Source organism: Caretta caretta, chromosome 1 (genome assembly GCF_965140235.1).
Source record: "Caretta caretta isolate rCarCar2 chromosome 1, rCarCar1.hap1, whole genome shotgun sequence".
Classification (NCBI taxonomy): domain Eukaryota; kingdom Metazoa; phylum Chordata; order Testudines; family Cheloniidae; genus Caretta; species Caretta caretta.
Genome location: NC_134206.1, coordinates 223,019,334 through 223,041,933, shown reverse-complemented (window position 1 = coordinate 223,041,933; position 22,600 = coordinate 223,019,334). Strand labels below are relative to the sequence as shown.

Genomic DNA, 22,600 nt, shown 5'->3' with positions numbered 1-22,600 from the left:
CCCATCTGAAACCATAGGTGTCTATTTGGGTTGTCTAGTCCCTCACTGTCAGAGCTACACTCCATTTTTAGCACACCAGCTTGATTGGAGCTAGTGTGGGTTTGTCTATTCGAGCTATAAATTACCCCTTTGGTTCAGGTTTCAGAGGGGTAGCCGTGTTAGTCTGTATCAGTAAAAACAACGAGGCACCTGAGAGACTAACCAATTTATTTGGGCATAAGCTTTCATGGGCTATAACCCACTTCATCAGATGCATGGAATGGAAAATACAGTAATCAGGTATAAATATACAGCACATGAAAAGATGGGAGTTGCCTTACCGAGTGGAGGGGTCAGTGCTAACGAGGCCAATTCAGTTAGGGTGGATGTGGCCCATTCCCAGCAGTTGACAAGAAGGTGTGAGTGTCAACAGAGGGAAAATTATTTTTTGTAGTGACCCAGCCACTCCCAGTCTTTATTCAGGCCTAATTTGATGGTGTCAAGTTTGCAAATTAATTCCAGTCGTGCAGTTTCTTTTTGGTCTCTTTTTGAAGGTTATTTTTTTTTTTTTTGGAAGAATGGCGACTTTTAATTCTGTTGTTGAGTGTCCAGGGAGATTGAAGTGCTCTCCTACTGGTTTTTGAATGTTACAATTCTTGATTTCTGATTTGTGTCCATTTATTCTTTTGTGTAGAGACTGTCCAGTTTGGCCAATGTACATGGCAGAGGGGCATTGCTGGCACATGATGACATATATCACGTTGGTAGATGTGCAGGAGAACGAGCCTGTCAAGGTTCCTTCTCCACTCTGAACTCTAGGGTACAGATGTGGGGACCTGCATGAAAAACCCCCTAAACTTATTTTTACCAGCTTAGGTTAAAACTTCCCCAAGGTACAAACTATTTTACCTTTTGCCCTTGGACTTTATTGCTGACACCACCAAGTGTCTAACAGATATATAACCGGGAAAGAGCCTGCCTGCTTGGAAATGCCTTTCCCCTCAAAATCCTCCCCAAATCCTACACCCCCTTTCCTGGGGAAGGCTTGATAAAAATCCTCACCAATTTGCATAGGTGAACATAGACCCAAACCCTTGGATCTTAAGAACAATGAAAAAAGCAATCAGGTTCTTAAAAGAAGAATTTTAATAGAAGAAAAAGTAAAAGAATCACCTCTGTAAAATCAGGATGGTAAATACCTTACAGGGAAATCAAATTCAAAACATAGAGAATCCCTCTAGGCAAAACCTTAAGTTACAAAAAGACATAACAGGAATATCCATTCCATTCAACACAGCTTATTTTCTCAGCCATTTAAACAAAACAGAATCTAATGCATATCTAGCTAGATTACTTACTAAGTTCTAAAAAGAAAAGGAGTACTAGTGGCACCTTACAGACTAACCAATTTATCATGCTCAAATAAATTGGTTAGTCTCTAAGGTGCCACTAGTCCTCCTTTTCTTTTTGCGAATACAGACTAACGCGGCTGCTGCTCTGAAACCTATCATTACTAAGTTCTAAGACTCCATTCCTGTTCTGTTGCCGGCAAAAGCATCACACAGACAGACCCAGACCCTTTGTTCCCCCCACACCTCCAGCCTTGAAAATATCTTGTCTTATCATTGGTCATTTTGGTCAGGTGCCAGCGAGGTTATCCTAGCTTCTTAACCCTTTACAGGTGAAAGGGTTTTTCCTCTGGCCAGGAGGGATTTTAAAGGTGTTTACCCTTCCCTTTATATTTATGACAGAGCCCTTGATGCTGTGGCTGATGTGGTTGGGTCCTATGATGGTGTACCTTGAATAGATATGTGGACAGAGTTGGCACCGGGGTTTGTTGCGGGGCTTGGTTCCTGGGTTGTTGTTTTTGTTGTGTGGTGTGTAGTTGCTGGTGAGTATTTCCTTCAGGTTGGGGGGCTGTCTGTAAGCAAGGACTGGCCTGTCTCCCAAGGTCTGTGAGAGTAAGGGATCGTCCTTTGGGATAGGTTGTAGATCCTTGATGATGCGCTGGAGAGGTTTTAGTTGGGGGCTGTCGGTGACGGCTAGTGGCGTTCTGTTACTTTCTTTGTGGGGCCTGTCCTGTAGTAGGTGACTTCTGGGTACCCTTCTGGCTCTGTCAATCTATTCTTGTTCTGTCTTCCCACACTTGCTCTTTCTGCTCCTGTGCAAAGCTAGCCACAATCTGGCCAATCAATTACTGAATGTTCTACACCAATCTTTATCATCAGTGACCCCAGTCCTTGCCTACAATCAGGAAATGGAAGCAGAGAATGGGGAAATTTGAAAATGAAACCATTCCTATGAAAAATCAACAAAGCTCCACTGGAGTTTCCTTTCAACAGAGCTTTCTAGGCATACAAGGTGTATTTGGAGGCTGTAACTCTCATATGAAGAGAGATTGAAAAGACTGGAATTGTTACTTTAGGATGGAGATGAATAAGAGGGAACAGGATGAAAGCATATAAAATAGTGAATGGTCTAGAGAAGGTAAGCCGGAGCTGTTTCTCCCTGTCTCATAACACAAGAACAAGGGGACATTCAGTGAACTGAAAAGATGGGAAATTAAAAACTGATGAAGGGAAACACATTTTCACTCAACATGTAATTAGACTGTGGAACTCACTGATGCAATATTACATTGAAGCCAAGAACTCATTAAGATTCAAAGAAGGAATGGATGTTCATGTGGATAAAAAGAATATCAAGAGTTACAATAGTCAAAGCAAACAAAGTTTTGGTAGGCATTAAATACCTCGTGCTTCAGGGTTTAAACCAATCTAACTGTTAGGGATTAGGAGGAGATCTTCATGAGGGCCAGATTATCTCGCATCTGCCTATTGTGGGGTTCTTGAACCTCCCTCTGTGGCATCTGGTGCTAACCACTGTCAGATCCAGGCTACTGCAGTAGATAGTCCATGGGACCAATGCTGTGTAGTAATTCCTTTGATCCTATATAGCTGTGTAGTTGATCAGTGTCCAGGACTGTTGTGTGGAATTATCAGGGTTGAAACAGATGCATATTGAGTATATGCTGTGGTTACTCATTGCTAAAGCTGGACAAAGAGTTCATGACAAATAATTTATTCAGTGAATTTTTCCTCTCCTGTCAGTTGGTGAATTTTCTGTCAATAGATTGTGATTTTATCAAACTTTTAAATGTATTGAAATTATTACCCAAATAACTTTTAATTCCTGTCACATTGCTTGTTTGCAAACAGTATGTTGTGTGCCTTTGAAATGACACTTGTTTTGATTGGGCACATAGGTCACATGGTAAGGTTCTGTTCAATAATTGCTGAACAACCCTTCAAAATTAGTGTCTGCTCCTAGTAGTCATGCCTAGAAATTCAGAATTTATTTTCTGCAGATATTCTGCATTATTCACTTTAAATTAACTTTTCCCATGAATATTCGTGTCTGTGTCGTCAATTGCAGAAAGTGACCACAAAAAAGATATGAAGAGTTGAAGCAAAATTAGTTAAAAATTCAATTAGCCGCACGTGCAGTTTTCAGGCTGCACTTGTCAGTACAGCCTCAATCCTGTACAAATTTGCACATGTGTTTAACTTTACACACCAAGAGTAGTCTTAGGGTATGTCTACTACACTGCAATTAAAACCCTGTGGCTGGCCCCTGTGGGGCTGTTTCATTGCAGTGTAGACTTCCGGGCTCGGGCTGGAGCCCAGGCTCTGAGACCCTCCCACCTCACAGGGTCCTAAGGGTACGTCTACGTTGCAAAAAAATGAAAAAAAAAAAACCCAACCCCAACCCTCCCCTCCCCCACATGGCAGTGAGTCTTAAAGGCCGTGACAGTTGACTCAGGCTTGCACTCCAGGGCTAAAAGTAGCAGCATAGCCCGGTTTTGAAACCTTCCCTGCCCCCTGACCAGATCTCAAAGCCCAGGCTCCAGCCTTAGCCTGAACATCTACAGAGCTATTTTTAGCCCTGTAGTGCAGGCCTGAGTTGGTTAACCTGGGCTCTGAGACTCACTACTGCATTTGCTTTTTTTTTGCAGTGCAGATGTACCCTTATTCACCTGCTGAGTAATGCTTTGTCTCATCTTCAGGAAGTGTAAATTCTTTATTGTTTGTATTACTGTAGCACTTAGGATCTCCAGCCAGGGACCAGAACCCCATTGTGCTAGGCGCTGTACAAACACAGAATAACAAGATGGCCCCTGCCAAAATGAGTTTTTAATCTAAGTAAAGGAAAAGAGACAACAAATGGATACAGACAGATGTGGGACCATAAGGAAACAGTGAGATAGTGTTGGTCAGTATGATAGACAATGATCACAGAACACCAGCAACCTAGCAGATGTCAAGTTTATAGTCGGCATCATGGCAAAGGAGAATTTTCAGGAGGGATTTGAAGGTGGTTGAGGAGTTAGCTTGGCAGATGTTTCTAGAGAATGCTCCCCAAGCATGAGAGGCAGCATGGGAGAAAGCACAAAGATGTGTGTTTGAGAATGTAACAAGTGGGCGATGGACCCTGGAATCATGGGTCAACTGGAGACGAACATCAACAGCTTGACAGTGAATGAGAGGTAGGGTGTGGAACTTTCTTCAGTGTCTAGAAAGTGAAGACATGCAGCTTTATGCTTGATAAAAAGAGATGGGGAAGCCAGTGGAGGGATTCAAGGAGTGGGTTGACTGTGGTCAAAGTGACGGCCCAGGACTTTGGTTTTCAACCTTTTTCCATGTGCAGATGCCTAAAAAATTTCAAATGGTGGGGCAGACCCCCACGGTCCACAGGTTGCAAACCACTGATCTAGGAAAATGATCATTGCAGCAGCATTCTGAATGGGTATGTGTGGGGCAAGATTGCATTTCTCAAGGCCCAAGGACAGGATGTAGCAGTCACCAAGACACAAAATGATGAGAACTTGGATGAAAGTTTAAGCTGTGTGATGGATAGGAAAGGCTGTATTTTAGAGATGTTATACAGAGAGAATCTGCGCAATTTAGACATAGTCTGGATGTGAGGATCTAGAGAGAGGTCCGAGTTGAAGATGGCACAGAGGCTATGGTGCTGAGTGACAGGCAGGCTGGTGGTGTTGACCACAGGGCTTGAGAAATGTGGTAGAGAGCTTGCAGGGGGAGATTGGGAACTCTTATTTAGCCATTTTGAGCTTGGGTTTGGGACTGTCTCTGGCCCTGTGTTTATATTGCGCCTGGCACAATGGAACCCTGATCTCAGATAGGGCATCCCAGCACTACTGTGCTACAAATAATGAACAATAATAATAATGGTCTTTGCAGATTGGGGCCTACATTTGTATAAATAAAGGCAATTGTCTCTAAGTCTGAGTGCATTTGAAAAGAACAGCAATCAAGCAGAAGAAGCTCCATTTCATGAAAAGAAAGAATAATCTCTTGTATCTTTTCAGGTGACTACCAGAATGGAAGAAGAAACAGCTTCTCTGTGTATCTGGGAGAATATTTTGACATTCACTTGGCTTTAGATGGAACTGTGACTCAGGGGGACAAAAGGTACAGTGCAACAGTGAATGATATCAGGTAGAAAGTGAAGCATCCATGTTATTTTGTGCCTTACATCCTGAGCAATCTTTATTTTTCTTAACAGGGTTTCCATGCCGTTTGCCTCCCATGGGATATTTGTAGAGACCGAGACAGGCTATTATAAGTTATCCAGTGACGAGCATGGCTTTGTGGTGAAGATTGACATCAGTGCAAATATTCAAATACTTTTTAGAGAAAAGCACTATAATAAAACCTGTGGCCTTTGTGGCAACTTTAATAAGTTTGCCGAAGATGACTTCACAACGCAGGAAGGTAAGGCTCAAAATATTTACCTTAGATTTTGACGTACACTCCAGTAGCATTTTTCTTGAGGGCTGATTTCACAACAACACCTGAATCTCAGTGATTTAACAATGAGCTTTCTTCACAAAATTTGTCACAGTATTGCATTCTGATGTGCCAGTAAGTTATGTGACTAAATCCTTCAATCTTCCTCTTCCCTAAAAATGAATTAGCTTCATGTTTTATCCCTGAGTAAACAGAGGGCTCTAGGGATACTGTTTTCACAAACTTTTACTCTAGAAGTGGTAATGATGGAACTAAAGTCTATATCATGGACTTCCATGGAAAAACTAGCGGAAAGGGTGGATTTACATGGGGAAACACTGCTACAGCCAACTCTGTGTTTTCCACATATGAGGTCACTTGGGGATAGGAATGGGGTTTAAATAACCGTAGAAGTGACAGAATGTGTGTCTTGATGGGACACCTGCATAAAAGAATGGCCCTTCAGTGATCCTTTGGGTCTCTCTAACCTAGCTAGCATGCTTCCCTCAGGAGACATGTTGCCTGAGGCTCCTTCTCCACACCAAGGCCTAGTCTTCTATCTCGTACATAAAGGTTTGTAAGTGTGGAGTGGGAACCCCTGGGATTAATGCTTTCAGTGTCTCTCTGGCATCTTGACAGGGAATAATGCGACATAGAGCAGCTGCCTCTCAGTGACACATCCTCCCTGCCCAAGACATCTTCCTCAATCTGCAGAGGCCCATTTGTGATACAGAGGTTATGGGGAAGTACATCTGTGTGTTCAGCAAGCAGAAATGACACTGCTTTGGCTCCTCTCCATCCTGTATGTTTATACAAATTAGCCTCTTCTAGCTAAGCCCACAAGTGTAAGGATGGACTTGGTTTGACTTTAAAAGGCAGTCCTTGATTTCTCTTGCTTCAGAGGGCCTTTTTCATCTTCACTCCAAGCCATTCACTCTATGGAGGAAGAAGGTATTTCCATTGAACTAAGTGCTTTATAAAATGGAGAGAGAGCTGAACCAAATAACAGAAAGAACTTGGTACTTTTCTAGTAAAGATACTATCAGGATGGCCTGGAAACAGGGGCACAGTTTCAGTGAATGAAAACCCTAAGCGGATATAGAATAGTGTGTGCTAAAATGTCTGACCCTGTCTTATTCAATGGAAACAGTGACTGAAAAACCCAGCTCACAAAATTCCAATCTGGGCCTCCAACACCCTAAAGTTTGGGGGTGTTACAATCTGGAGTTTGATTTAGGCCCTGTTCTAGTGACAATAAACAGAGGCAGAAGAAGTAATAGCACGGTTAGTGGATTCTGTTTCAGGACAGGCAGTGGTGTTGCAATCTACTTTGTTTTAGAGTAACGGGACAAAACCCATGAATTAGCAATCCTAAAATGTCAAAGATCTCCTTCTACCACTGCTGCTTGAACTCATTCCATGGTCTGTAGACACAGTGTGCCTGAAAACGGATCTTCCTGCTGAAAACAAGAAGGCTTCCAGAAATGCTGACCCAGCGTGGTAGAGTGAATGACGGGGAAACTTTTAAAAATGTATTAAAAATAAAAAGAGGAAAGAAGAATACAAAGTAATTGCCTGTACTTTTTGATAGACCACTGTTGGTGTCTCCCTTGGTGTGTCCCTGTTAGACCATGGAGGTGCTAATTCTGCAAGCTGCTTTGTGTGAGCACAAGGGCCCTCCTGTGCAGATCAGCTTGCAGTATATAGGTATAAGTTAGCAGTTCTACCTGGCTTTTAACATGAGCTAAGAGATCTTTCGTATAAGCTGATCCAGAAAGCATCAGAATGAACCCTATTAAAATAAGAAATACCGTCTGTCTACTCCTGTCCATCATAATTTTACTTGCTGTCTCTTAGTCACATTAGAAGTATGTAAGAATCCTCCAAACTCGGATTTCACTAAGAGAGTGACACAGAGATCGGAACAGTCTCTTTCTGTGGTCCTGCAGTCAAAATTCTTATCGGCTTCAGTGTCTCTGTTATTTCCTGTTAACGTTTTGTCTGTGTTTTGACTGTTGGACTGGACCCAAAGATTGTAATCTATAGGAATAATGATGGTTTGGATTTTTGTTGATAACTGAAGCAAGATCACTTGAGTTTATGAACTAAAATAATAATAATAAAAACACAGAAAAGGACATTGCACAAAGTGTGAGAAGACTATCAGGTCCTGAAAGACACTGAACTTTGACTTCAGAGAAAGTAGCAGCTCTCAGGGTCAGACCCAGAGAAAAAGACAGACAACTAATACTAGAGCCAATTCTTATAACGCAGCCAAAGAGCACACAGAACAGCTGGGAGGTGTGTGCAAAGGTGCCATTTGCAACCCGTCAGTCCTGGCCTGTCCAGTCACTGAGCTGGACCCCAGTATAAATTAGAGCAGTCTGAAGACTGCTCTAATTTCTGTTGCCTGTTGATGACCCTGGGGGCCCATTATAGCAGCTGGAGATCACTAGGGCACTGGAGGGATGTCCTCAGTCATGATCCCTTTTTAACCCCCAGTGACCATGACCAATATGGCATAGAAGCTGCTATAGTGGTTTTAGATGACCGGAGTGCCCCTCAGTACAGGAGGATCCTTCTGTGACTTGGTGATCCATCTTTAGGACAGCCTTGTGTTACTGGAGAATAGGGTCATAATGCTACAAAAGTCCCAATTTATGAGCACAGAAGTTTGTAGCATTTAGTAGCATTTTACATCTGATCAACTGTTGCTTATGTCACAATTTTAACAAAAGGGCTTTTTTTTATATTGAAAATGATTCCTCCCCCCATTTTAGATACGAAAACCATCTGTGCTTTAAAAAATTGGCCACTTTCGCTCAGAAACAGGGCTGGTTTTGCTTTTACATGATCAACTTCTGACAACATGAGTCTTCTAGTATCAGATGCCACCATCTATTCAGTCATTGGCCCCTCATGGGAGGACTCAGTGTGCTTTTATCATTGCATAGCAGGCCAGAGATGGCAAATGAGGAGGGAAGGCGTGAGTGCAGGGAAAGGGAATTTTAAATTTAGTAAGCCGTGTATATTCATGTTTGTTTTATCATTTCCCTTGTTTGTCTGTACTGTGACGCCTTCCTTTGGTTCTGTACAAAAGCTTAGAGTCCGGCAAAATAATCATACTGGTCCCTTGAGACCTTCAAATCTATGACTCTCACTCTGGAATGAACTTTGAGGAGTAAGTAGTGTAGCAAACCCATATATCACTCTGCTGCACGCTGTGGCTGCTTGGAATTTCACAGAATTATAGACATGTAGGACTGGAAGGGACCTCAAGAGGTCTTCTAGTCCAGTAGTTCTCAGCCAGGGGCATGCATACCCCTCGGGGTACACACAGGTCTTCCAGAGGGTACATCAATTCATCTAGATATTTGCCTAGTTTTATTACAGGCTACATCAAAAGTAGTAGTGAAGTCAGTACAAATTAAAATTTCATACAGACACTGGCTTGTTTGTACTGCTCTATATACTACACACTGACATGTAAGTACAATATTTATATTCCAGTTGATTTATTTTATAATTATATGGTAAAGATGAAAAATCCAGCAATTTTTCAGTTACAGTGTGCTGTGACACTTTAATATTTTTATGTCTGATTTTGTAAGCAAGTAATTTTTAAGGGAGGTGAAACAAAGACAAATCAGACTCCTGAAAGCGGTACAGTAGTCTGGAAAGGTTGAGAGCCACTGTTGTAGTCCAATCCCCTGCACTCAAGGCAGGACTAAGTATTATCTAGATCATACCTGACAGCTGTTTGTCTCACCTGCTCTTAAAAACCTCCAATGATGGAGATTCCATACTCTTCCCTAGGCAACTTATTCCAATGCTTAACTACCCTGACAGCTGGGAAGTTTTTCCTAATGTCTAACCTAAACATCCCTTCCTGCAATTTAAGCCCATTACTTCTTTTTCTATCGTCAGAAGTTAACGAGAACATTTTTTTCTCCCTCCTCCTTGTAACAACCTACTATGTACTTGAAAACTGTTATCATGTCCCCTCTCAGTATTCTCTTCTCCAGACAAAACAAATGCAATTTTTTTCTATCTTCCCTCATAGGTCATGTTTTCTAGACCTTTAATCATTTTTGTTGTTCTTCTCTGGACTTTCTCCAATTTGTCTACATCTTTCCTGAAATGTGATGCCCAGAACGGGACACAATATTCCAGTTAACGCCTTATCAGCATGGAATAAAGTGGGAGAATTACTTCTTTTGTCTTGCTAACAGCACTCCTGCTAACATCCCAGAATAATGTTCGCTTTTTTTGCAACACTGTTACACTGTTGACTCATATTTAGCTTGTGGTCCATTATGACCCCCAGATCTCTTTCTGCAATACTCCTACCTGGGCAGTCATTTCCCATTTTGTAGACGTGCAACTGATAGTCCCTTCCTAAGTGGAGTACTTTGTGTTTGTCCTTATTGAATTTCATCCTATTTACTTCAGACCATTTCTCTAGTTTGTCCAGATCATTTTGAATTATAATCCTATCTTCCAAAGCACTTGCAACCCCTCCCACCTTGGTATTGCTCACAAACTTTATAAGTGCACTGTCTATGTCGTTATCTAAATTATCGATGAAAATATTGAACAGAACCAGACCCGGAACTGATCCCCACAGGACTCCACTCAATAGTCTCTTCCAGCTTGACTGTTAACCACTGATAACTACTCTCTGGGAATGGTTTTCCAACCAGTTATGCATCCACCTTAGAGGAGGTCCATCTAGGTTGTATTTCCCTAGTTTTTTTTATGAGAAGATCATGCAGGTTGGTATCAAAAGCCTCACTAAAGTCGAGATGTACCATGTCTACCACTTCCCCCCATCCACAAAGCTTGTTACCCTGGCAACATCAGGGATACAACTGTGCTTCTCCTGCTCCAAAGGCGCAGGCCCTTGCTACTGAACCTATAGGAGGAACTCCAACTGCTGATAGCCGTAGAGGGCCCATCATGCCCAGGTACACAGTTCTGATTCCATTCAGTAAGGAGTGGAGGTGCACTGATACTTACAGTGAGCCAGTTCCTGCTATGGAGATGTTTTCAAGTTCTGTCTTGGTTTGTAAATGAAATGTAATATGTTAATCTCATCCCGGCCACTTTCTAAGACGCTGCAGCTTTAAGTGACAGGCAGTCTTTGCTCAGGTCATTAGTGTGCAGCTGCAACCCTCTTTCCCAGTGCTTAGCTATCTGTTGAGGTACTTCCTGGTAGCCAAAGCATCTGTACACCTCACAATCACTTAAGGATTTGTATCCTCATGACCGCATTGTGAGATAGGGAAGCACTGTCCCCACTTTACAGGTGGGAGACTGAGGCACTGGGGAAACTAGATGATTTATACAAGATCATGCAGAAAGTATGGGGTAGAACAGGCAATTTGATCCTGCATCTCCTCAGACCTAGGCCAGAGCTGGAACTATGGGCCATCCTGCAGTGATACTTAGTGATGGATGCTGTTGGTCAGGATTAAGGCGCATTTGCAGTGCTGTGTGAAAAAGCTCACTCTACTTAATTCAAGCCAGGCCTATTAGCCCCTCACTTTCAAGAGCATAACTTTATTCACAAATATTTATCTTACATGAACCCCTTCCATAGATACGGATTCTTTGGCCAGGACAGCAAAGGAAACGCAGCTGGAAATCTCTCCCCAGATAATGAATGCACTAGTAATAAAACAACACATGTGGCCACTTTTTGGACAAGGGCCTGGTATTCTGAGTCTGCGCCAATTCTGAATCTGAAAATTGGCAGGCAACACTCTGCAGCTTTTAAGCTCCTATGGTGTGGGCTATAGCATGCCATTGCCTGGCAAGTGTAAGGTAAACTAGAAAGATACAGCAACTGTGAATGATATCTAATGCTTCAAGTAGTGTTGAGAGGTTATCAGTATTGGCGTCCCAGATGTTCAGATGCAGCATAAATGTACTTGAATAATAATGCAACTTTGCATCTGTATAATGGCTCCTACCAAAGGATTTCAAAGTTCATTTCAAACTTCAGTGAAGCAAGACTCCATAAATAACATCCCTGTGAGGCAGCCAGTCATTTTACAGATGACTCATGGAGAGGTTAAGTGACTGACCCAAGATCATATAGGAAGTCTGTAGCAGAACCAGAAACAGAGCTGAGCCCTCCTGACTTCCAGTCCTATACCAACTGTGACAGGGTTGGGCCAGATGGCTACAGGAGAGTGATAGAAGGCAGATATATTAGCCCCAGGTTGAGTAGGTCCCTTTCCCCTGGGTAAGGCAACAGGGAAGGTTCCAGAACAATCAGGAACTTTCTGGAAACAATTAAGACAGACAAGCTGATTAGAACACTTGCAGCCAATCAAGAAGCTGCTAGAATCAATTAAGGCTGGCTAATCAGGGCGCCTGAGTTTAAAAAGGACCTCACTTCAGTTTGTGGCATGCGTGTGAGGAGCTGGGAGCAAGAGGCACTAGGAGCTGAGAGTGAGAATGTGTATTGTTGGAGGACTGAGGAGTGTAAGCATTATCAGACACCAGGAGGAAGGTCCTATGGTGAGGATAAAGAAGGTGTTGGGAGGAGGCCATGGGAAAGTAGCCCAGGGAGTTGTAGCTGTCACACAGCTCTTCCAGAAGGCACTCTAGACAGCTGCCTTCCACAGGGCCCTGGGCCGGAACCTGGAGTAGGGGGTAGGCCCGGGTTCCCCCTAACCTCCCAACTCCTGGTCAGACACAGGAGAGGTTGACCTGGACTGTGGGTTCACGAAAACGGCCAAACTGCCGTGAATCTCCGAGGTGAGCAAATCCGTCAATAAGCGCAAGACCCACCAAGGTAGAGGAGAAACTTTGTCACACTACCTACTGCCTGTCGAGGTCCAAGGGAAATGAAAGGGAAACCTGCTGAAATTTTCAGAACTCACTACTGATCTTGAGTCCCCACCTTCAAACATTCTAAAGAGGCCTGATACACAGACAGCATTGAGCATCTGCCCTCTAAAAATTAGAGTTATGCAACTAGAATTAGAAAAACCTTTCTTGCATATAACATGGCAATATGCTTTTTCCATAGCAGAGAGAAACATGAGGGTAGCAATGTCAGAGCAATATATGCACAGACTGATAAGCTGAACATTGTTAACAAGAGTTCTAAGGTCATAAAACACTTCTGTTAAAGTTGACTCATGGAGCCAGAGCACAAGTTCCAAGTGGAAGTTGTTAAGGCTCCCAGAATGTTTGGAATGATTCTCAGTGGTGCCAGGAAGCAGGTGTGATCTGACCCTCTCCTTGAGATCTGTCTTCTGGAATGTCTAATAAGCAGCATTGTCAGTAGCCTTGAAAAAAACTATGGGTCCTATTTTCCAACACAGGGACCGTAATAATAGGGCATCCAATTCCTATATTTATATCAACACTTGCATACACAAGGTGGGAATTTTTAAGGCACTTCAGTGTTGGTTTAACTCTGTTCCCATTGAAGTCAATGGGAGTTTTACCATTTTCTTCAATGCGAGGTGAGTTAGACCAACGCTGAGTGCTTTAGAAAATCTCACCCCTATCATACAAAGGGCAGTGGATGAGTGATTTTGATGTGCTATTAACTGAATATTGTTCTCCCAGTGTCTTGGCCATTCAGAGGAAGAAAACTACCAAGTGTCTGCCAAAGGTGATGAGACTGCATTAGAGCAGGGAAGAGTGACTTGAGAAACCTTTAAGTATTAGAGAATGTGCCAGGAACCGAAGAAACTTCAGTACTGGTTGAAATCAGATTTTCAGCACCTCACTAAATGTATGAAAAACTATTCCACTAAACCCAAATACCTTTTAAAAATGAATTAAATGATATGCTGCCAAAAAGTGAAAGGAACTCTGTACAAAGAAGCAGATAATAGTGTTCTACAGCTGTATAGATGGGTTCAGAGAAGGAAACTAGCTATCCCTAAAGGTTCAGTTAATTGTCTTATCTATGTGCTTAAGAAGTTCCCTGGTTTTCCTTGGCTTCCTTGTTCCCCCTTAATTGTATATTTCCCACCACCAGCAGTGCCCCCTCTCCTCTGCTCCCTTTCCCTCCAAATATGGTTTAGTAGAATGACAATGAGTTTTAGGTGGCTAACATGGTAATCTTAGAATTCAGTTCTTATCTCAGCGTGAAGCATTCTGTACAGACCAGAGATAATTCTGTCATTCATTTTTATACTCCTATAAGGTATGTGAAGTATCTGAGAATCATCTAGCTCATTGATATTGATGTGTAAAAGGGGAGGATGGTTTGGTGAATCCTCTCCAAAAGGTGCATCTGCAGAAACATGTAAACGTCCATTACTTATATTCTTCAATGTACCTAAATGGCCATGCAAGGACTTTACAAGAGGGAATGACTTCATGCACATCTCTGTTGGTGCTCAATGGGAGTTAGATGACTAGCTGGCTTTTGTGCCTTTTGAAAGTCTCCCTCACTTTTTCAGAAGATATTTTTGAACACAGAAAATGGGAATGGCCAAGTATCAAATATTTTAGATAAAGATAAAATAGACACCAACATACACTTGACTGTTGGGAGTTAATGATGAGCTAGGCCAGGACAAGAGAGAGCCTGTGTTAGGGCTCATCTGATAGCTGCTCACCTCTCAATACCATTATTGCATCCAGTGCCTTGATTTGAGAAACACCTGAGAGACAAGCAGTCTGGGTTGCCCACTGCCTTGAGCCTACTGTAGTCAGATCTGTGCAAAGTGCCATCAAATACAAATAACACGCTGGAGAAGGCAGTGGAGAATCAGACTCCTTTGCTTTTTTTTCCTTTCTCTCTTCCATTGTTGTCTTCCTACAGGCAACCTAATTCAATATTCAAATGTTTAGATGCCTGCTTTAAATATTTAGGCAGTTGTCAGGGTTGATTAGGTATACTTAATCCTGCCTCAAGGCAGGGGCTGGACTAGCTGACCTCTTGAGGTCTCTTCCAGTCCTACATTTCTATCATTCTCCCTTGCCCATCCCCCTCAATCTCTGATTTAGTGAGCAATGATTCTTAAACTGTTTAACCTGGACAGGGCCCCAATCCTACACTTGACTCAAAGGGAAAGCAGCCGTCCGCTTTCCTGGAGCCTCCTTGAAGTTGCTGGGATTCTGTGTGGATGCAGCAGTTTGTCCATGTCCAGTCAGGACACTGCTCTGTAATGCCACTTTCCACTCCTCCTTCCGCTTCCTCCTTAAGACCCACTTCTATCATGAATCCTAAGAAAACTGTCAACTATTAGTAGTGAGACAAAGGGCCAGTGAGGAAAGCTGATGCTTTTTTAAGAAATATATATTCCTTGTAGTTTTTATTTCTGTCCCCCTGTGTCCATCATATGTTGCTTGTCTACTCAGACTGTGAGTTTTGGGACAAGACCTGTGCCTTTGTTTGTATTTGGAAAGTACATCATACAGGCTATTGCTGCTACTATAATGTATCCTAACATGTAATGTATCCTAGCACATTACAGCGTCTGCTACAATCCAGATAAAAATAACTGCTTCTGTACATGAGAAGCTGCGTGTGGTTGGCAAAAGGGGCTTGAAATGGAGGATTGGGTTTTATCACGTCAGACCCTCCCACAGGTGGCCGTTATGCCAGTTGGGCAGGGGGCAGGCTGGAGAGCTCAATATGTTATGTACAGCTCTAGATTTGAAGGTGCCCAGTTGGGGTTAGTCCTGGTGAGGAAAAGATCTGATGACAGTTGAGTGAGAGGGACTTAAGGCTGCTGCTTGAATTAATTTCCTTTCTATTTATTGTCTCTGGTTATTACATATTGTTTATGACGAGACCGTGCATTTCCTGCTCTTAACATCTGGAGACCAGGTCTGCATGTGTTCATCATGTCTCGTTACGCTGTTTAAAATGCTTTGGAAGGAAGTGTGGATAGGAGACCTGGGTTCTGATCTCAGCTGTGACTTTCTGAAGTTCATGCTTTAGCTCTTGGTGCCTCTGATTCCTTTCCTATGCCTTGTCTATTTATAGCATAAACTTTTCAGGGGCAGGGAATGCATCTCACTATGGGTCTGTTGATACTGCAATTAGACACCTGCAGCTGACCCATGCCAGCCAACTTGGGTTCGTGGGATTGGGGATGTGGGGCTGTTTTATTGCTGTGTAGACTTCCGGGCTTGGGCTGGAGCCTGAGCTCTGGGACCCTCCCACCTTGCAGGGTCCTAAAGCCAGGGATCCAGCCTGAGCCCAAACAGCTGCACTGCAATTAAACAGCTCCTTTTCCTGAGCCCTACAAGCCCGAGGCAGCTGGGATGGGCCAGCCATGGGTGTTTGTCTGCAGTGTAGACAGACCCTATGTGTTTAGTAGATGGGACCTCCATCTCCGCTGGGGCTCTAGGTGCTACTGTGAATATGTAATTAATAATCATCATAAGTAAAATATTCTGGACCTTTGGGATAGTTTGAATAATATTTAATGAGTTGCTGAGAGCAAAGGCTTTTGCTCTAATATTACCGGCAGACAAGAGGTCTGTGCATGTGAAAATTTATAGTACTGTGATTTTAAGATTGACTCCTTTCCCTGCCCCTTTCAACACTAGAAAAGGCAAGTCACTTTTAATAAATACACTGTTTGTGTGTGAATGTGTATGTATGTATTGTGGTAGTGCCTAGGAGCCCCAATCTCAGACCAGGACCCCATTGTGTGAGGCCCGGTGCAAACATTGAACAAAAAGATGGTTTCTGCCTCAAAGAATTTACAATCTGACCTCAAATTGGGTTGACAACTGGATCTTGTGGGGAAGGGAGATTAGTCATAGAATTTAAGGCCAGAAGAGACCACCAGTGTGACTTCATGCCCATCACAGGCCACCAAAGCCCATCCAGTTACCCCTGTATTGAGCCCAACAACCTGGATTAGACCAAAGCCCTCAGGAGACTAAACTTCTGTGTACCACAGGCAGAGAATGCATGGGACTGATATGCACCTATGCCTGAGAGCCTGCAATGGCAGGGAATTGATTAGTTGGGATGAGCCCAGATGATCCTAGCAAGTGTCTTGCCTGCCACCCTGCAGAGGAAGGTCAAAAAACCCCAAGGCCCCTGCAATTTTGATCTGGGGAAAAATTCCTTCCCATCCCCAAAATGGTGATCACTTACCTCCCTAACATGTGGGTTAGGCTCACCAGCCAAACAGCTGAGAGAGAGAATTTATTAGGTGGGAATGTCTTTTCTGACCACAGAGGCATGAGATTTAGGAACATAACACAGACGACTGGAATGGACCCTATGGCTGCTGAGCCCAGTCTCCCGTCTTCACAGACAACCCTGTCATACAACCCCACCATACATTTATCAAGCTCTATCTTAAAACTAATTTAGTTTGCCCCTGCTACCCTTATTGGGAGGCTGTTCCAACACCTCACTCCTCTGATAGCTAGAAAACTTCTAATTTTCAGCCTGAATTTATTCATTTATTCATACCCAGTTTATATCTATTTGTTTGTATGTCAACATATTCCTTTAATTTAAATAGCTTTTCTCCCTCCCTGGTGTATACCCCCTCTGATGTGATGTACTTACAGAGAGCAATCATCTTCCCTCTCAGCCTTCACCACTCTCCATTTCCAGCTGGCATGCTGTTGGAATGTTGCTTACTGTGACTGAGGGCAGGTCTACACTACTGAGCACAGTTGACCTAAGTTACACAACTCCAGCTACATGAATAATGTAACTGGAGTCGATGTAGCCTAGGTCGACCCCCGGTGTCTACACCGCGCTGCGTCAATGGGAGAAACTCTCCCATTGACTTACCTTATGCTTCTCATTCTGGTGGAGTACCGGAGTTGACGGGAAAGCGATCAGCAGTCCATTTAGTGGGACTTCACTAGACCTGCTAAATCGACCCCCGGTGGATTGATCACTGCACGTCGATCCCTCGGTAACTGGAGATGAGCCCTGAGTAGTGCACTGGTCACTGGAGTAGTGTGTATTTGCCCAGGACAGACTGGGATATTGACTTCCTGAAAAATCCCTCCTGCCTCCCGACTTGTACAGTATTGCCAACAACAAATGTTCAACATGCATGAATCAGACCTCAAACATCATTGCATAAAAAATCATGAGGTTATTAAATTAACAACTGTTGGGATCACATTGGATATGCTTAGGTCACATTTTCAAGCTTTTTTCTGCATCCATAAGGGCTAGAAACTGACTTAAAGAAAAGAAAAAAAAGAGAAGGCTGAGAGTCTCATATATTCATATGATTCCAGGAGCTGGACCTTTAAAAAAACATCAAACATCACAAGAGTCACAACAGTATTCAAGAGTTGGCAAGACAAGCTATGTGAATTTAACCACTTTACAGCAGCAATAGATGGAGAGAAAGAGGTGTTCCCCTTTATAAGTGGCTGGAAGATGGAGAAGAAAGGAATGGTGAAGGCATGAAATAAGCCCCCCATCAACAAGAGGGAGTCAAAGGAGAGGGGTTTTAGCTTCCTCTTCCCAATAGCTAGCAGCCACAGGGCCTAAATCCCCATAGCCTAGCACAATCATGCCAATACAAAGTGGGTGTCAAATTCTACCGAATCAAAACAATGTTTTTACATAGGTGGAATTGATTGTATATGGTACAACACAGCTGTGAGGTCCAATAAATGCACTAATCCTTCAAAGGGCAATGGCCCAAAGAATTATGGGATATGAAAGGTTAAAAAAATGGTTGCAGAAAGGGGGAAAATTGAGCTGCTGTCAAGAACGCTCCTATGTTGGCTGGGAGGTGGATGGTGACTTAATTATTTTGTTTCAATCGCTAATTTCTATTTGCATTTTTTAAAAAATACACACACAGAAAAAACACCCCAGTGCACTTAGGCTCCAAGCAGAATTTATCTGACCAGCAAATAACATCTAGAATGTAGTTAAATAATTAATCTCTTCCTGTAGAGTTGAGCAATGATGGGAACTGTCTCCCACAGCCATTAGCACTCATCTGCCTTGTCTGTTCATTGGTTGGGGAGGTGATTGTAGAAGGACTCCATCTGGATTCAGTCCTGATTGCTCTGGGTAGTTTTCTATAAACATTCTGTTACTTGGAAGGGGAATGCTTTAACATTGTAGATTGATTAAAACATAATTCATGAGCATCTCAAATTCACAAAGTCCGCGCTTGTCTTTTGTTACTCAAGCCCCTAAACACCTGTTTCCTGCCCTTTTTCATGATTCACAGGGACCCTGGTCGAAAGCAGCCATGATTTTGCTAATTCCTGGGCACTGCACAGTGAAGATAAGCGATGCAAAAGAGTGCCTGCTCCAAGCAACACCTGCAATATTTCATCTGAATTTGCAGATAAGGTTGGTGCCATACCAATGGGCTGTGAGCCCAGTCCTGCTCCTATTGAAGCCAGTAATAGTTTTGTTCCTGGGAGCCCTACTTGTCAGAGCATGCTCCTGCAAAGTCTGGAGTGTCTTCATCTCCCATTAACTTCCAAGGCGGTTTCAGGTGCTTAGCTCCACACATGATTGGCCCTAACAGCCTGAATCAAGCCGCAGAAGTATTATGTTCCTAGTACTACAGCACCAGTCTTTATGTAGGTGGAGCTACACACTCACTCAGGCCTTTGTCTAAGGGCATGGCTATACTACAAACGCTTAGTTACTCCACCTCCCCAAGAGGTGGTAGCTATGTTGGCTGGAGAAGCTCTCCTACATAGTGCTGTCTATACAGGGGTGGGGAGGGGTTTAAGATCAGTAAAGCTATGTCACTCAGGGGTGTGGATTTTTCATACCCCTGAGAGACATAGTTATACTGAAGTAAATGTGCAGTGTAGACCGGGCCTAAGAAGGAGAATAGTTCAGTGGTTAAGGGTTTACCCTGGGATTTGCAACAGCTATGTTCAATTCTGTATTCTTCCACAAGTTTTTCCTATGTGATCTTGGGCAAGTTACCTAATGCCTCTGGATATGTCTATACAGCAACTAGACAGCTGACAACTGAGGCTCGCAGGGCTTGGGCTATGGGGCTTTTTCATGGCTGTGTAGTCTTCTGGGCTCAGGCTGAAGCCCTGGCTCTAGGACCCTGTGAGGTAGGAGAGTCCCAGAGCTTGGGCTTCAGCACGAGCCTGGAAGTCTACACAGCCATGAAACAGCCCCGCAGATCCAGCCCTGTGAGCCCGAGTTGGCTGGAACGGGGCAGCTACAGGTGTCTAGTTGCTTGTAGACAGAACCTCTGTGGCTCAGTTCCCCATTGTAAAATAGGGATAATAGCACTTTCCTACATCACAGGGGTAATGAGGATAAGTCCATTAAAGATAGTGAAGTGCTCAGATACTGTGGTGATGATGGGGGACCATATATGTACCAACTTAACTTTTGTAAGAATAAGCTTTTACAGAACCAACAGAAATATTTCTGTGGTTTGTTTAAATACCAACGGGAGCCGTTTCTTTTTAAGAAACACCCCCCTGTACTGCTAGCAGCTCAATCCTTGCAGCAGCCCTGTGCTAATGCCCTGATGGTGAAATAGGCTAAAACTAATTACAAATAAACATGCAAATTCCTAGCTTAGCTGTTTGGGTTTTTTAAGCAGTGGGAGTTGCAAAAAGTAAACAGCGTGAACGCTGACCCATGAAGGAAGAGTTTTCAATGAACTGCAGTTCAAGAACGTCTAATGGCCTGCAGAGCAGCTGTGGGTGGTACATGGAAAGTTGGCTGGTCAACTGGTGCTGACTCTCCTCTTTTTTCCAGCCGCTAGACTTCATTAAAAGAAGCTAAAACGACATGATGATGTGCTTTTTTGGGTATTACTACATGGGCAAGGGCCACAGGGATGTTCTGTCGTTACCAATAGGAGGGAAGGTTGGCTGTATGCTCATGACCATGAGGGGAAGTGTCCATAAGACAATCTCTGTAGTACCATGTGGTCTGCATTATGAAAATGTTTCAGAAGACCTGGTTCGAAGTGTAATTTGTAATGCATGCAGGCAAAGAGGTTTGGTCCTGATCTTGTGATGAGATGCATCTGTGTGGAACCAGTCATGTTCCTGCATGGGATCACATTGCAGGGTAGGGCCCTGGTACTGAAAAAAAATTATTTTTAATGTGATGTGTCCCTTTGATCCAGCAACTCCTATTCACTGATTTAACTAATACCCAGGGGCACCAAACGTTTGTGACAGTGGGAATTGGCAGCTTCAGGGGTGTCAAGACTCTGTATAATTTCCATCTCAACAGGTGTGCATTTACATAGATACATAGATATTAAGGTCAGAATGGACCATTATGATCATCTAGTCTAACCTCCTGCACAATGCAGGCCACAGAATCTCACCTACCCACTCCTGCAATAAACCTCTCACCTATGTCTGAGCTTACTGAAGTCCTCAAATCATGGTTTAAAGACTTCAAGGAGCAGAGAATCCTCCAGCAAGTGACCCATGCCCCATGCTACAGAGGAAGGCAAAAAACCTCCAGGGCCTCTTCCAATCTGCCCTGGAGGAAAATTCTTTCCTGACCCCAAATATGGCGATCAGCTAAACCCTGAGCATATGGGCAAGATTCACTAGCCACGTACGCAGGAAAGAATTCTCTGTAATAACTCAGATCCCACCCCATCTAACATCCCATCACAGGCCATTGGGCCTATTTACCATGAATATTTAAAGATCAGTTAATTGCCAAAATCATGTTATCCCATCATACTATCTCCTCCATAAACTTATCGAGTTTAAGCTTAAAGCCAGATAGGTCATTTGCCCCCACTGCTTCCCTTGGAAGACTATTCCAAAACTTCACTCCTCATTTGATCGGTAGCAAATGCACAGTCCCACAAAATTTGATTCTGCTCAGATCTTCTTTGCAGGAGGAACAGAAATGTTTTATTGTTTGAGCTTCCTATCACTAAAAATCTGCAGCTGATCAATTCTGTCCTTTCTGAATAGTTATGGGATGAGGGAAGCCAGGGGCTGCATTTTATGATTCTCAGTTGCACTTGGGAGTCTGATACAGGTACAGTGCAAGTCAGTCTAATCTGTCATCAGAGAACTGGCATCAATACAAGGCATGTGCTGCCTGGTCATGCCACGATCACCCTGTTAGCTGGCTTAGCAGTGACATTTGCTGGAGAATACTTTTAGGGCCATTCTGCTGATTGCAGTGCCAGATGCAAATGGAGACTGACCTCATGGTCGTTGTCGTCCCCCCCGCCCCCGAATTTCATATTATCACAGTACTGTTCTGTGATCTGAAAAAAAAATCCCCTCAGTAGTACAGCTTATCCCCAGTTAGTGAACATCCTCTTTTTCTCTTGCCATTACCTTCCCGAGCAGTCTCCTCTGAAGGCTGCATAAAAATACACCTAGGCTGTGGCCAAAGAAGTGCTGGGCAAGGCTCCGGAGGGCTGTGTGCAAAGGTGCCACTTATACCCCGCCTAGATCCTGAGCCAGCAATGTGCGTCCTTGATTGCCCAATGCTGAACAGAGCTTGCCTGAAGGCTGCTCTAAACTGCCCCAGGTGCCGAGAGCACTTGGGGGACATTCTGGCACCTGGAGATCACCAATGTGTAAGGAGGCCTCAGTCACGCCTCTTTTTTCCACAACTGCTGCAACAGGTGCTGCCTTAGTAGCAGCTCTGGTGACTCCATGTTCCCCAAGGATTCCCCGAGGCAGGGGATTCTCAAATTAGTCATCATGGGGATAGCGTTGTTTTTCTGGAGTGGTGCAAAGATGCTGCGACTCAGCCAAGGGTCTTTCCCTTGGGCTCCATCTGTCCTTTTTTGCCTCTGCTTTGCAGATATAAATATGTCCTCTGTTTCCATTAGGCACGCAGAAAACACATACAAATCCTCACCACTTGAGGAACAAACCGGTTATTT

The 22,600-nt window shown here is 43.5% G+C and overlaps 1 protein-coding gene across 1 annotated transcript in view; it reads left to right on the top strand.

Moving 5' to 3' along the window:
• VWF (von Willebrand factor) overlaps nt 1–22,600 on the top strand; it is a 234,618-nt gene that overhangs the window by 5,330 nt on the left and 206,688 nt on the right. Inside the window, exons 4-6 of the mRNA XM_048823921.2 lie at nt 5,369–5,471; nt 5,566–5,774; nt 18,959–19,083. Of these exons, the coding sequence (XP_048679878.2) occupies nt 5,369–5,471; nt 5,566–5,774; nt 18,959–19,083 (437 nt within the window). The remainder of the gene's footprint in view (nt 1–5,368; nt 5,472–5,565; nt 5,775–18,958; nt 19,084–22,600) is intronic.